We start from the raw sequence: 14,695 nt of genomic DNA, 5'->3' as shown, positions 1-14,695 counted from the left end.
AAGTTATTGGAAGAAGAAGGCTTCCCTTGTTTGAAGAAAATTCTTGAAAAATTTAAAAGCATTAATCCTCTCAACCTGATAACAGGAACCTCTTCTGACCCCAACATACCAGTAGAGAAGATTTACACAGAAATGAAGCTAGAAGGGGAAAGTGGCCCCTGTAGTGTTCCTATAGAGGAGATACTGAATCACGTACCTCATTATGATCACAGTCGACTCTTACTGATCAAGGGAATGGCAGGTATGGGGAAAACCACTCTGGTCAAGAAGATCATTTCTGACTGGCTCAGTAAGAAGGATGACATCAAAGGCCTTAATGACTTTGCCATACTTTTGTATGTAGAATGCAGGGATTCCATTGAATCTTTTAAAGACTTGTTAGTGATGTATTTTGGAGATGTTCACCAGAAATTCAAAGATAATGAAATTATTGATGTGTGTTTGGCTCACAAGTGTCTTCTCATCATAGATGGGTATGACGAGTTGAATGATAAATCAGCAAAATTATTCCTAGAAGTTTTGACACTGAAGAAATCCCGCAAAATTAGTGTTATTGTGACAACCAGACCTGAAGTTGAGGTGAGATTCAACAATCAGGTGAAATCTGATTACACAACTGTGTCTACAATTAGTCTTGAGGGAATTCCAAAGGAGAAGAGAGAAGAGTTTGTATGCAAGTATTATGCAGTATTGGGGTCAGACAATTCTCCTTTGCAATCATTAGATGAACTGTTAAAGTATCTGAGGAAAACAATGCACACTATGCATGAGGTGTGGGGACTACCCTTAAATCTCGCTCTTGTAACAATTCTGTGGGTGAATAAACCAGATATTATAAGCAACATCACCACTGAAGGTGAGCTCTACTGGCAATTTTACCTTTTGTCTCGCTCAAAATTAGAGAAGCGTTTGGCGAAATACCCCAACACAGCTCATTTCCTACCAGGTGAACTGCTTCAAAAAACGGAGCAGTTTATTGAAAAACTATGTCTTGAATCATTCAGAGCATTACAAAAAGATGAAATCAATATTCCAGAATCCACCATCAAATATTTGTCCAAGTTCTGTTATCATATGAAATTGCCAGCCGAAGAGCTAACTGGCGCCTTCCTGAAGAAAGTGACCACTTCCCAGGGCTCCTTTCATTACAGTTTCCCTCATAAAGGGATGATGGAATTCATGGCAGCTCTGTCTTTCCCTATGAAATTGACAAACCAATGCTGGGGCCAATCTGTAAACACACCCACACCTACCAAGATCTTTGAAATGCTTCTTGGAGGGAGACTCCCTGAAAACCTTCACAAATATCAAAATATGCTGATACAGATGATCAGCCTATTCCATGTGGGTGACGGGGACGAGATGAAGGTGTCAGAAGATGCCAAGATTGAGGCACTGGAACTTCTAGTAAGGTCGGGAGTGAACGACAAAGACTCTGTGCTAAGAGTCTTGAAGAATATCAAATGTGACCATTCTTCTTCGAGATGGATAGCACAGAGGTTCAAGTTGTTTGATGGGTCCACTCCAATCTATGATCATACAATTGATGCGTACATTGCCCTCCTTAGAGCCACAGATGCCCCTCTCCCAAACAGAGAGGAAATTGAAGTTGCAATAGACCTTATTGACACTGATGGGTTAGTTGAACTACAAAGGCAACTTTGCCGGCATCTCATCAACCCATCAAGGATATATCTATATAACCATTTCAAAGGAGATTCAGAGCCGACCGTAGAAGAGAGAGAGTCAATCAAGAATCTACTCACCAATGAGTAAGTTATTATTATTTGACAATTATTTTGAACATTATAAGATATATATAATAAACAAATATCTCTATAAAAATACACTGGTACATGCTCATACATACAAACATATGCACATGCACACACATATAGGCTTACTAATAAAAAGAGAGAGAGAGAGAGAGAGAGAGAGAGAGAGAGAGAGAGAGAGAGAGAGAGAGAGAGAGAGAGAGAGAGAGAGAGAGAGAGTGTGTCACAACCTTTAGTATAACAATCAACTTGAGTCTTGTAAACAATATATTTTATATTGTCAGTATCATCATTATCATCATTGTCACAATTAGACTCATAATAAGTCGGCTAAACATCAAAAAGTCCCGAATTCACATTCTCATTTTTCGGTAATATTAATTTCCATATTTCACGAAATTATTCGTTTTAACTTTTCGTTTTCGTCATCATCATCATCATTACCATCATCATTATCATTACCATCATCATCATCATCATCATCATCATCATCATCAACTTGATAATAAAATTCCCAATCAAATCCAATAACTATTTCTTTCTTTTCTTTTCTTCTCTTTGGAACAGTTGTGAGGAATACCAAGGCATCTGGGACCCAACGTTCCAAATCCCTCCAAATATCGAATGGCTCGAAGTCATGTTCAAGGACCATCCCAGCCTCGACGCCTTCTGTCAATCTTTGGAAAAGACAAAACAGATTGAAATTTTATGTAAGTAATAATAATATTATTTTCTCTGTTCCTTTCCTCCGAGGGACATTACAATACCTGGCCTCCTTTCCCTCATCCTCATCCTGTCATTCAGTCTGTTAATATCGTTGTTATCATTATCAATATCATTGTTAACATCATTATTATCATCATTATTACTCTATAGATGTAGAACATTATATTCAGAGGTCTCAATCAGGTTTTATTTCCACAAAAATAAAATATTGTTTTCATCCGATTGGAATTTGATATAAAAGTTTTCAATGTTAAGTTTTAATTTCTTTCCTTCCATATATTAAGAGGAAATGTCTCATTTCTATGGCGTTGATTTAATGAATAATGATAGAAATTAATCAAAATGATCATGATTGTAATGAATAGGAAACTGATATCGGCACTAGCCATAGTCAAACGAGTCTCCTCCTGACTCCGCCTCCTTCCTGCGCTGATTGGTTCTCTACAAGGATGTGGGCGGAGTTATCCGAACGGGAGAACCAATCAGCAAAAGGAAAGTGAATAGGTTTCCGCCAAGTATCGGTCAATGAAATTGGGCCAATTAAATGAAGCTGAGTTGTTATTGGCTGAGGTGATTTAGATAGTGCATAATGTGAGGGTTTCATGAGGAGACTGATGACATTCCTTATGCAAGCGGCTACAATGGTCGCTTGCACACACGCACACACATTGACTCCCACACGCACACGCAAACGCACACACATTAACGCAACCTCACAGACACACTTTTGCCTCTAAATTCGTTGTTACAGTTATTATTATTATTATTATTATTATTATTATTATTATTATTATTCCCATTTGAACTTTTCCTTTAGAATCTTAAGAAAGAAACACATAGAAAATGTTCAGTTTTGATTATCATTTTTCTCAACGTTCTTCTTCTTCTTCTTCTTCTTCTTTCTCTTTCTTCTTCTTCTTTTTCTTATTCTTCTTCTTCTTTCTCTTTCAGCTATTAGCTTCAGTGTCAACGACGTCAGCAGCGTCAGTCGCCCCTTCCCTTTCTTGAAGAAGGATCCACTTGTCAATGTCTATGTCTGGGACGTCAAGGAAGGAGACATAGAGAAGGTTGGGGACATCCTTCGGACATTGCAACCACAGGATGCATGGAGGTGAGGAGACATCATTCCTTATGAGAGAGAGAGAGAGAGAGAGAGAGAGAGAGAGAGAGAGAGAGAGAGAGAGAGAGAGAGAGAGAGAGAGAGAGTTTACTTAATACTCTAGGAAAATAGGCCTACCTCCTGTCAAAATATATATATATATATATATATATATATATATATATATATATATATATATATATATATATATATATATATATATATATATATATATATATATATATATATATATATATATATATATATATATATATATATATGTATATATATATATATGTGTGTGTGTGTGTGTGTCAAAGGGTGCTATCCGTAGGCCGACAATGTACGTGGAAATCCCATATAATAGAATGCATAGAGGGAAGTTGAAATCCCTCGTTGCTCTCTCTTTTTTTTATTCTATTTTTAGGAACACACACACACTCCCTCACTCACCCTCCCGCTCTCTCTCTTTCTCTCCATTGGTATTCGTGTGTGTGCGTTTGTGCGTGTATGTGTCTGAATGCACATGTCCATCTTAACGAAACAAGATAACAATAAAAGCATAAAATAATGAATAACTGTAGATGACATCATTTCCTTTCTTCTTCTTTTCATTTTTTTTCATTTCATCCCATTTTCTTCTTTTCCTTCTTCCCAACAGATCGTTTGAGTTAATCGAGTTTCCTCTGCGTTCTCTGGGGAGGACGAGGAGCCCTGAGGTCATCCTCAGACTCCTCGCCTCCTTGAAGGGAGTCAGGGTGAGATACAGCATCCGTTTCCCAGAAGAAGAACGACCAGATGACGAAGCCTTACGCAGAGAGATGGATCTTAAGGCAGAGGAATCCACCGGATGTGATGGTGGTGTTTGGTGGTGAGTTTGCTTCTTCTTTTTATACTTCTTCTTCTTCTTCATAGGTGTTGTACGATCTCTCTCTCTCTCTCTCTCTCTCTCTCTCTCTCTCTCTCTCTCTCTCTCTCTCTCTCTCTCTCTCTCCCACCAACGTTTCAAACCTTTCAGCAGGCGATGAGCCAGGATAAATAAACTATTTTCACTATAGGCCTAGTTTCAAAGTTTTATTTCTTTAAGATTTGGCTTTTGCTTTTTTATTATTAGTTATTACTTTTAAGATATATATATATATATATATATATATATATATATATATATATATATATATATATATATATATATATATATATATAATATATATATATATATATATATAGAGAGAGAGAGAGAGAGAGAGAGAGAGAGAGAGAGAGAGAGAGAGAGAGAGAGAGAGAGAGAGAGAGAGAGAGAGAGAGAGAGAGAGTTATGTATAGCAATTTCCATCTTATTATTATATCCATTTATTCTGTTAAAATTATCTGATCATGTGTGTTTTGCACCTCAGTGTTTCATGTTCCCTTCAATTATCTCCTCATTGCCTTTAACTCTCATCATATACTTCTTTTGCATTTCCTTTATTATCATTATAACTCCTCTTTATAATGAACAAAACAATCTTCGCCTATGTTTTTTTTTTTTTTTTTTTTTTTTTTTTTTAGCCTTTATGTTTATTCATTGCATTTATCCAAAGTCTTTTTCTTAATGGTGTTGTCTATTTTTCTCGTCAGGTCGCTTTAAAGTTGATAAAAATCGCCGGGAAGAACAAGATGAAGGAGAAGAAGAAGACGTTCATCAGAGTTATTTCTTCAGCTACCAAATTCTAATTCATAATCACTGTTCATCATTAAGTGGTCAAAATAGTGTTACAATACCAATAAGGGATTCATGGTAATCTACCTTTCTATAATGATTAGATTATAAAATTCACTTTCAGATTATAAAGGTCATTTCTGTAAAGGATTCTGATATATATGTGACATTGAAAAGAGGTGACGTAAATTGTGTTGTCCAGGGAACATGGTAAGGAGAAGATTTGCCTTCTGCCACCAAGATATAAAAAAAAATCCTGTTTCAAATCTACTGCTATAACGTGTACGGCTGCTCGCTATGGGCAAACTATAAGCGTGAGTCGATGAGACGTATCACAGTCATTCACAATGATATCCTAAGACGCCTCACTAATACCCCGAGGCACCATTCAGCTCCAGTCTTGTTTGTTGAAAATAGACTGGATAACCTAAAAACCGTCATTCGACACTCTATAGTAAGTCTCACCTCCCGTTCTAGTGAAAATCCCCTAATTCCAAATGTGCTTGTAAGTGCTGCTAGAATAAAATCCAAAATGTGGGAAACCTGGAGAAGGGAATCGTCAGTGCAATGAATTGTATTTACTAATCTCTGTTGTTGTGGCTATGCAAAATCTTCATCACTAAATAACATTGGAATAATATCCAGTAATGGTGTGATAACGTGTTTTATTATATTATATCTTTGCTGTCTGGAAGTCCTGCTGTTATCATCATTATTATTAAGCAATAATGCTACTATGATTTTATTACCCAGACCTTAGAACTCTGGGATCAACCTGCTAATTGATGTTTGTACTGTATCACCGATAATATTGCATATCTTATCTTTCTTACTGATGTCATAAATGTAACATCACTGTACCTCTATTGTAATTCTGTACATGGCTTTTGCTGATATAAAGATTATATATATATATATATATATATATATATATATATATATATATATATATATATATATATATATATATATATATATATATATATATATATATATATATATATATGTGTGTGTGTGTGTGTGTGTGTGCACGTGTGTGTGGGGGGAGTGCGTTTGTATTTGTTTAATCATGTCCCAGACATCTACTTGATAATAACAAATGTTAGGGAAAGTTCAATGTCTTTTCATAAAAACCTATTTTTAGGAAACTTTAATTATCAAGTTTATTGTTATATTCATTCTCCTGTTTGTTCTATTCACTTATATCTATTCTCAGAACTTTGCTTTTGTTAAATCATTTCAATCATGTTAAATCATTATATCATGTCATATTCTTAGCAAAATGCTGCAAGACTTGAATGTACTAAGATTCACTTTAAAAATTGTCTAACATCTATTCATGACAATCAAGTCTTGCTGGTGATAGTAGAGGCGATGGTAGGTAATAAGTAACAGTGGAAATCATCATAAATAAATCTCTGAATGAAACAAATGTTGTTTTCATCACCTTTAACATTTTATTTTTCAATATTAGACTACATTGATAATGTCTTCTGAAATGTCCCTAATCTTCCCTCAAAGCTCTGGACGGAATCTGTTCAAGTCTGTAAAGCATCAGCTCTTCAGAGAAGAAGTCTTTCGCTCTCTCTCTCTCTCTCTCTCTCTCTCTCTCTCTCTCTCTCTCTCTCTCTCTCTCTCTCTCTCTCTCTCTCTCTCTCTCTCTGGAGGGGACTGAAGACAACAATCCTACCTAAGTCCTTCAAAGGACTCATATCATGCCACAAAAAAGAAAAGAGAAAAAGTGATCTTAAAACTTTTCAGACAGGTGAGTTCTTTGTGAAATCTCTAGTTCGGTATTTGATTAGTTTGAACATTGAAGTAAACTTATCCGAAAGTATAACTCTTTCTGTAAACTTGAATGTTAAAATTGACCCTTTTTGCTGCAAAGGAATCATATTATTATAGTTAATCAAAGTAGTTTCGCAATAAAGGATCAAAATAAAGAATTATCACAATAAGCTTTTTATTGCAAAGATTTGATCTTTTGTAAAACGATTGAACTTTGTAATGGCCTCATATGTTGATGCTGTTTCCTATTGCAGATCAGATGAACTGGTAGAACAAAAGACTGACTGTCTAACTGACTGATGCACAGGGATACAGTTCCTCGTCATCTGTTGGACCTAAGAGAAGCTGACATGTTCGGTCAGCGTCCGTCAGACCCATGAAGTCAAATTCTTATCAGAAAGTGAAGAAACACAGAACTGAAGCTGACATTGGAGAAGAGAATAATAAGATGAGGTAAGATTTTCAGGCTAAGAATTTTGAGTTACTGTACTTTATGCATTGTATGAAATGGGTATGATAAGGAGTTACTTCTTTTAATCAATGGAATGAAAATGTAAGGTTTGTAGTTAATGCTCCTTATTAAAGGAATAAAAAGGGTAATATTTTAAGTTACTATTTCTAATAGTAATAATAATCATTTTTATTAGTCATGTTGAATATAGATTTTGAAAAAAAAGTTATACAATTAGACTTATGAATGAAGTGTCCTCTGTGGTTCCATCCAGGTTGTCCATTGCTTGCCACTTTTAACTACGGTACTGGGATCTGTTGTTTTTAGTTTACAAGGAATAGATTATGACAAAGTGGTGCCCAAAAATGGAAGATATTCTGTCCTCGGACTAAATGCCTAGCAGATAGTTTTCAGGATAACAGCAAAAAATACAAATTTTCTCCTTTTATTATTTGGTGTTGACACGAGTTTCGGATCATTTTTCGACCCTTCTCCAGGACTATATTGAGTTATGAAATTACATTTTAATATTTAAGTAATGATGGTGGAAATTATTTGGATATTTAGAAAAACTTTCAACAAAAAATTATTTATGAGAATTGAAAATGTCTTTGAGGTGTCCAAAAACGAAGATAGTTTTAGGTGGGATAGCCATGTCGTCCTGATGGAAGTTCCTGTAAGTTCCTCAAGCTCTACTTGGGATATTTTCTGCGACTGATATACCAGAGAATTTTACCTTCAGAGAAATCGGAGGGTTACTACCCCTGGAGCGAATATCGTGAAAGACATCATGTATGTAACAAGGACGTGTTTAAAACATCTACAGCTATCTTTCCCCGAATAGAGTTAACCTTGTATCGAAGGATATGGGATAGGATTGGGAGAGCCGTTACAACTATGATACCAGTATTTTGCTGTGAACACGTTTGCTTGTTCACCCTTCCATCAATAGCCATCGTATGAAAAATGGCCTTACACTGAGAATCGTAATGGTATGAAGTAATGGGTGGATCCTTCTGGATGATATAATTATCTCACCCAAAAATAGATTTTTCCTTTGTCAAAAACCTTTTTTTTTTCGGTTTAAGCCATGTCTTCCTTATGGAAGTGTACCCGAGAATTAAAAAAAATTTTCTGTTTTGGCATAGAATTTCAACCCACTAAATGGTCTTTAGTGTCAAGATCACTAGTTATAAATTATATAAAATTACTCTAAGGTTAATGTATCCAATGATGATTTGTTTTACACTTTGGGGCAAAAGTCCAACTCTATGAGTGGACTATGAAAGTCTTTGTAAACTTTAAAGAAATAAAACAGTTATCATCACATTCCCACACACTGTGACGAAGGTGCCCATGTAACAACACATATTGACTAAGCAATATTCTGTAACATCAGGGTTGAGAAAATAGAAGTACACTACTTTTTATTTAGAAACAGTAGGTCAAAATAAAGGAAACACAAAAAGACGTAGATTTCTCATAATTTTGGAAAGCAAAGAATTTTACATTTTTTTGTTCTTTAAATAAGTGATGTTTACCCTAGTAACATCGTAAAGAAAAATCCAGTAACATCATTCTCCATGATAAAAATAAAGGCCACCTTTTGATTCTTCAGTATAAACATTCCACCTGCACTTTACAAACTGTAATGGTCTCATATAGCACAGTCCTTAATAATCCATGCACAACACTAAAAAGATGGTTTAATCACACTATCCACTGCCACAACAAAGTGTTAAATTTCCTGTAATTGTTACAACTAATGTTTGAAAAACACTCCTGAAGATTTCCATCTAGTGTAGGATTGTAAGTCTTCGAAGGACATATACTGGATGAAGTTCAAGAAAGAGACAACTTTCCCAGGATCATGACCTGATGGCATCTATCAGGGTCAGCCCTCTTCATAAAATAGGTGAGTTTGGACCTCAGTTGTGTCAAAGAGATATGATTCTGTTTTTTCCCACTTCAAAATGCTCTCCACCTTTAAAGGCTTGATTCTTTGACAGCTAACCTTTGGGGCATTCCACAGGGCACAGAGAGGGATCTTAATTTAAGGGGACGATATTCCAAGGCCCCAGACGTTTGGTGGGGAGCTCATTTTTATCCAGGAATGCGTGACCTGGATATGAATTAACTTCTTACGACTCCAAGAATTCGATGTGGTCATCATCCCTTGATAGTGCCACAATCTCGCCGACTGTAGGATCAGCAGCAATAGCTAATAAAATGATGGATTTTTTAGTAAGATCTCCCAACAAAGAAGAATAGTTATCTATTGAACAGGTTGAGTGCAATATTTTGTCAAATGACCAAGAGATTTTTTTTCCTTTTTTTTTTTTTGAGGGGCCATTGAGTTTCCGTTGAGTACATGCCTTAGGGATCTGATTAAACAGTTTGTTGATGATTCCTATATCGAAAGCATAAGCAATAAGTCTCATTAGGGCCAATTTACATGAGGAAAAAACTGTGGTTGTAGGGTGGCCAGGGCACCAGCTGCCCGTTGAGATACTACCACTAGAGAGGTATTGGATCCTTTAACTGGCCAGACAGTAATGCATTGGATCCCTCTCTCTAGTCACGGCTTATTTTTTCTTTGCCTACACTTACACAGAATAGTCTGGCCTATTCTTTACATATTCTCGTCTTTCCTCATACATCAGACAACAATTAGATACTTAACACTTCTTCATCCAAGGGGTTAATTACTGTACTGCAATTTGTTCAGTGTACTTTCCTCTTGTTAAGGGTAGAAGAGACTCGTAAGCTATGGTAAGCAGCTCTTCTAGGAGAAGGACACTCCAAAATTCTCTTGCATGAGGGTACACTCGGGCACACTATTCTATCTTATTATTTTTTTTTCTTCCTCTTGTTTTTTTGAAATGGTGTGTTGGGCAGGCTTAATAGAAGGGCAATGGATTCCTGGTGGTTTATCAAGAGGTTGTCTTTTCCTTTCCTGATTGTTTTCGTCTCAAAACCATCCTTACTGTCCTCCCTTCAGTTGAAGTGGCTATCCTGGAGGGTATTTAGCGTTGAATGGTGTAACGGCTCCTCCATGTTGACCAGTTTTTCCGACTTTTTACTATAGTCTGTGGGTATCATCAATCACTTTTTTTTATTATTCTGTATATATTGTTTTTATTATAATTCTTGTTAATCTAGTTTTTAAGTATGATGTCTCTTTTTTATTTCTATTAATTCTTATGCTGTCTGGAGACATTCAGCGAAATCCGGGACCAGTAGGTCCTAGATTTCGTCAATGTCGTCTTTTGTATTGCAATATTCGTGGTCTTCATGCAAATATCCAAGACCTTACAGTTGCGTCCAGACAGTATGATATTCTTTTGTGCTCAGAAACTTTGGTTTCTAATATAAGGCACTCATCTGAGCTCCTTATAACTGGTTTTAAGAAGCCAATAATGCTGAAAAGTGATGCCATTCCTAGGGCCAGGGGAATGGCGGTGTATATTAGGACCGAGTACCCTGCTTCTCATAAGTCCTGCTATCAATGTGGATGTCATGAGATTCAGGTAATAAAAGTTTGTGGCAGGCATAACAACTTTTATTTGTGTTCGATCTACCGGAATCCAGACATGGATGATTCTATCTTCGATTGTCTTCTTACCATTATGGCTAAGATACAAGAAGATGATAGAAAGGCTTCTTTTGTCTTTGTTTGTGATTTTAATGCTTACCATAGGGAGTGGTTAAGTTCTATCTCTCCTACCGATCGCCATGGCTTAAGAGCTTTAGACTTTGCCTCTGAATCAGGCTCCCCTGGCGTTATAACTAGTAAGGTTGGTTCTCCAGTCAGGACTTTTGATCATACTTTGATTTCATAATTTGTGAAGACTGAGCAGCCTGTCCCTGATATATCATATTCCTGTAAAATTTATATGAAATCCCAAGCAGACTGGAATGGGATTTTGTATGATCTTTTGTGCTTGAATTGGTCACAATTATATAATAGTGTAGATCCTGTTGTCCCATTGAATGAGAATCTAGTCAACATAATTGATAGGCATATCCCTTCTCGTGTGCTAAGGTACCGAATGAAGGACAAACCGTGGTTCAGTGATGATTGTAGACGTGCTTATTTGGAGAAGCAGGAGTCCTATCACCTATGGATGGGTAACAGATCAGATTTGACCTGGAACAACTATACTCAGCTTCGAGCTTTTGCTCAGAGAGTTTATGCCTCAACTGAAAAGGAGTAAAATTTAATCATAAAAGAAACCCTCTCTGGTACAACTCAGGAACATAAATGGTGGTCTACCCTTAAATCTGTACTCTTTGGTGTAGATGCAACAGTTCCTCCTTTACTTAAACCAGATGGCTCAGTCACTCACTGTCCAAAGGAAAAGGCATCCCTTTTGGCTGATGTTTTTGACAGTAAACAGAGTTATGAAAAACTTGAACTTCCTCATTCTTGTTAACCTGAAGCTAAACTAACTAGTTTAGCTTTTTGATCTCGTGAGATTAAAGCTCTGTTGATGGACCTTGATGCTTATTGAGGTGTAGACCCAAATGGTATTTTTCCTTTGTTTTTTATAAAGACAGCAAATTTCTTAGCTCCAAAGTTATCAGTTATTTTGCGCAAGTTAGCAAGAAGAGGAGCTTTTAGCACTTGTTGGAGAATTGGTAATGTTACTCCTCTATGTAAATGTGTTAGTGGTAGCTCAAGTCCCACTGATTACCGCCCAATTCCCATAACTCCCATATTATCTAAAGTTTTTGAACGTCTTCTGGCAAAACGTCTTAATAGGTTTGCTGAAGGTAATCATCTATTCCCTAGTCTGCAATTTGGTTTTCGTAAAGGCCTTGGAGCATGTGATGCCCTTCTTACAACCTCCAATGCAGTACAGAAATCCCTTGATTGTGGTCAGGACGTTCGTATGATTGGCCTTGATTTTAATGCTGCCTTTGACCGTGTTAATCATGAGGCCCTTGTTTTCAAACTGAAACAGTTGGGAGTGGGTGGGTCGTTTCTTAGCATTATTATTGATTTTTTAAGTAGTAGATCTCAGTGAGTTGTTGTTGATGGGCACCATAGTGAGTATAGGAATGTGATATCCGGTGTTCCACAGGGTAGTGTTCTTGGCCCATTACCTTTCATACTATATACACATGACATGTGGTTTGGCCTTGAAAATAAGCTTGTTGCATATGCAGATGATGCTACTCTCTTTGCATCAATTCCATCCCCTGAATGTAGATCTGGGGTTGGTGAATCCCTTAATAGAGATTTAGCTAAAATTAGTGCATGGTGCAAATTATGGGGTATGCAGTTGAATCCTAACAAAACTCAAAATATGATTGTAAGTAGGTCAAGGACGGTGGCTCCTCAACATCCGGATCTCAGTATTGATAATGTTTCTTTAAATTTGTATGACTCTTTCAAAATTTTAGGTGTGATTCTCAACAGCAAATTTACTTTTGAGAAACATATAAGGTCTGTGTCTTCTTCAATTGCACAAAAAACTGGCTTATTGAGAAAGTCTTTTAAGATATTTGGTGATCAATCTATTCTGAAGAAGTGTTTTAATTCTTTTATTCTACCTTATTTTGAGTATTGTTCTCCTGTTTGCTCTTCAGCTGCTGATTTTCATCTTAATTTGTTGAACAGAAACTTACGGCCTAATAAATTTCTTATTCCTGATCTAGATATTAATCTCTGGCACCGTCGTTCAATTAGTTCATTATGCATGTTGCATAAGATTTTTCATAATTCTGACCATCCCTTACATTCAGATCTCCCTGGACAATTTTATCCTGTCCGTAATACTAGGTAGACAGTTGATTCTAATAGCCAGGCCTTCTCCATCATAAGACTCAATACTACGCAGTACTCTAGAAGTTTTATTCCAGCTGTTACCAAGTTGTGGAATGATATTCCTAATTGGGTTGTTGAATCGGTAGAACTTCAAAAGTTCAAAGTTGGAGCAAATGTTTTTTTGTTGACCAGGTGGACATGAGTCTTTTTATAGTTTATATATGACATATTTTTTTTTGACGTTGTTTATAGTTTATATATGACATATCTGTTTTGACATTACTTTTTTTAGAATGATTTATTGTTAATTTGTTCTCTTCAGTTATTTGTTTCCTTATTTCCTTTCCTCCCTGGGCTATTTTTCCGTAATGGAGCCCCTGGGCTTATAGCATCTTGCTTTTCCAATTAGGGTTGTAGCTTGGATAGTAATAATAATAATAATAATAATGTGATGGGAATAAGTATGATAAACAGATGTCTAATGTAATCGAAGTGGGCTTATGTTTCTTAACAAACATATCTGACTTCTTCCAAGAGAGAAAATATTTTCATTTTGTAGTAGAGGACTGGGATTATTCTATAACATCAATCCATTTCTTGAAACTCCATAATCTCTTGAAGCAGCTAGGCCAAGAAAATCATGAGCTGAAGGTTGTTGTTAATCCAGTAGGAAGAAAAGACAGTCTCCTGTTGACCATCCTGGGACAGCACTGGTGTTGGCAGAGAAATCTGGCGAGGTATGAGTTCCAGAACAAGAAGATACTCGTTCTCTTGGGCCAATTTGGGGCCACTAAGTATGCGGTTCTTTTGAAGGTCCGTAGTTTTTCAAAGACCTTCATGAGGAGATTGAACTGTGGAAAAAGGTAAATATGAGTCCACAAGTTTCAATCCAGTGATATCTCCTCTATCCCTCATAGCTTTCGGATTTAAATTTCATGCTACATAACAGGGAAGCTTGTAGTTGAAGCTCATCGCAAATATATTTATTTGAAGTTTCAGGACTTACTCTAGAATGAAAAAGAATGATTTTTCGTCCAGTGACCATTTTGTTTCCAGAGGCTTGAGTATTGACATTGGGTCTGCCGTGACATTGTGAACCCCTTCTAAATGAACTCCAGAGAGAGGCCAGTTTCTCCTCTTCATCAAAGAGAAAATGGCCAACATTATGCGATTGATCTGTGGATATCTCGAACCCTCTCTGTTCAGAACTAAACTTATATGTAAATCCCTATTCGCGTTCAATCTCTTCAGAGAAAGAAAGACAGCCATAGCTTCCTGAAGGTTTATATGGAATTGTTGAAATTCACCTGATATTTGACCACATATATTATTGCTGGTGGGTATGAACCCCTTCCCCCAATCTTGTTTCGAGGCCTCCGTGTGG

General features: G+C 36.5%; 1 protein-coding gene across 1 annotated transcript in view; it reads left to right on the top strand.

Moving 5' to 3' along the window:
- Nucleotides 1-6,188, top strand: part of LOC137633711 (uncharacterized) — a 7,552-nt gene extending 1,364 nt beyond the window's left edge. The window contains exons 2-6 of the mRNA XM_068365959.1: nucleotides 1,569-1,637; nucleotides 2,343-2,485; nucleotides 3,453-3,612; nucleotides 4,262-4,471; nucleotides 5,218-6,188. Of these exons, the coding sequence (XP_068222060.1) occupies nucleotides 1,569-1,637; nucleotides 2,343-2,485; nucleotides 3,453-3,612; nucleotides 4,262-4,471; nucleotides 5,218-5,227 (592 nt within the window). The 3' untranslated portion in view covers nucleotides 5,228-6,188. The remainder of the gene's footprint in view (nucleotides 1-1,568; nucleotides 1,638-2,342; nucleotides 2,486-3,452; nucleotides 3,613-4,261; nucleotides 4,472-5,217) is intronic.
- The last annotated feature ends 8,507 nt before the right edge of the window (nucleotides 6,189-14,695 follow it).

Source organism: Palaemon carinicauda, chromosome 43 (assembly GCF_036898095.1).
Source record: "Palaemon carinicauda isolate YSFRI2023 chromosome 43, ASM3689809v2, whole genome shotgun sequence".
NCBI lineage: Eukaryota > Metazoa > Arthropoda > Malacostraca > Decapoda > Palaemonidae > Palaemon > Palaemon carinicauda.
Note: the sequence above shows the minus strand (reverse complement) of the source record. Positions and strands in the feature narration are given on the sequence as shown.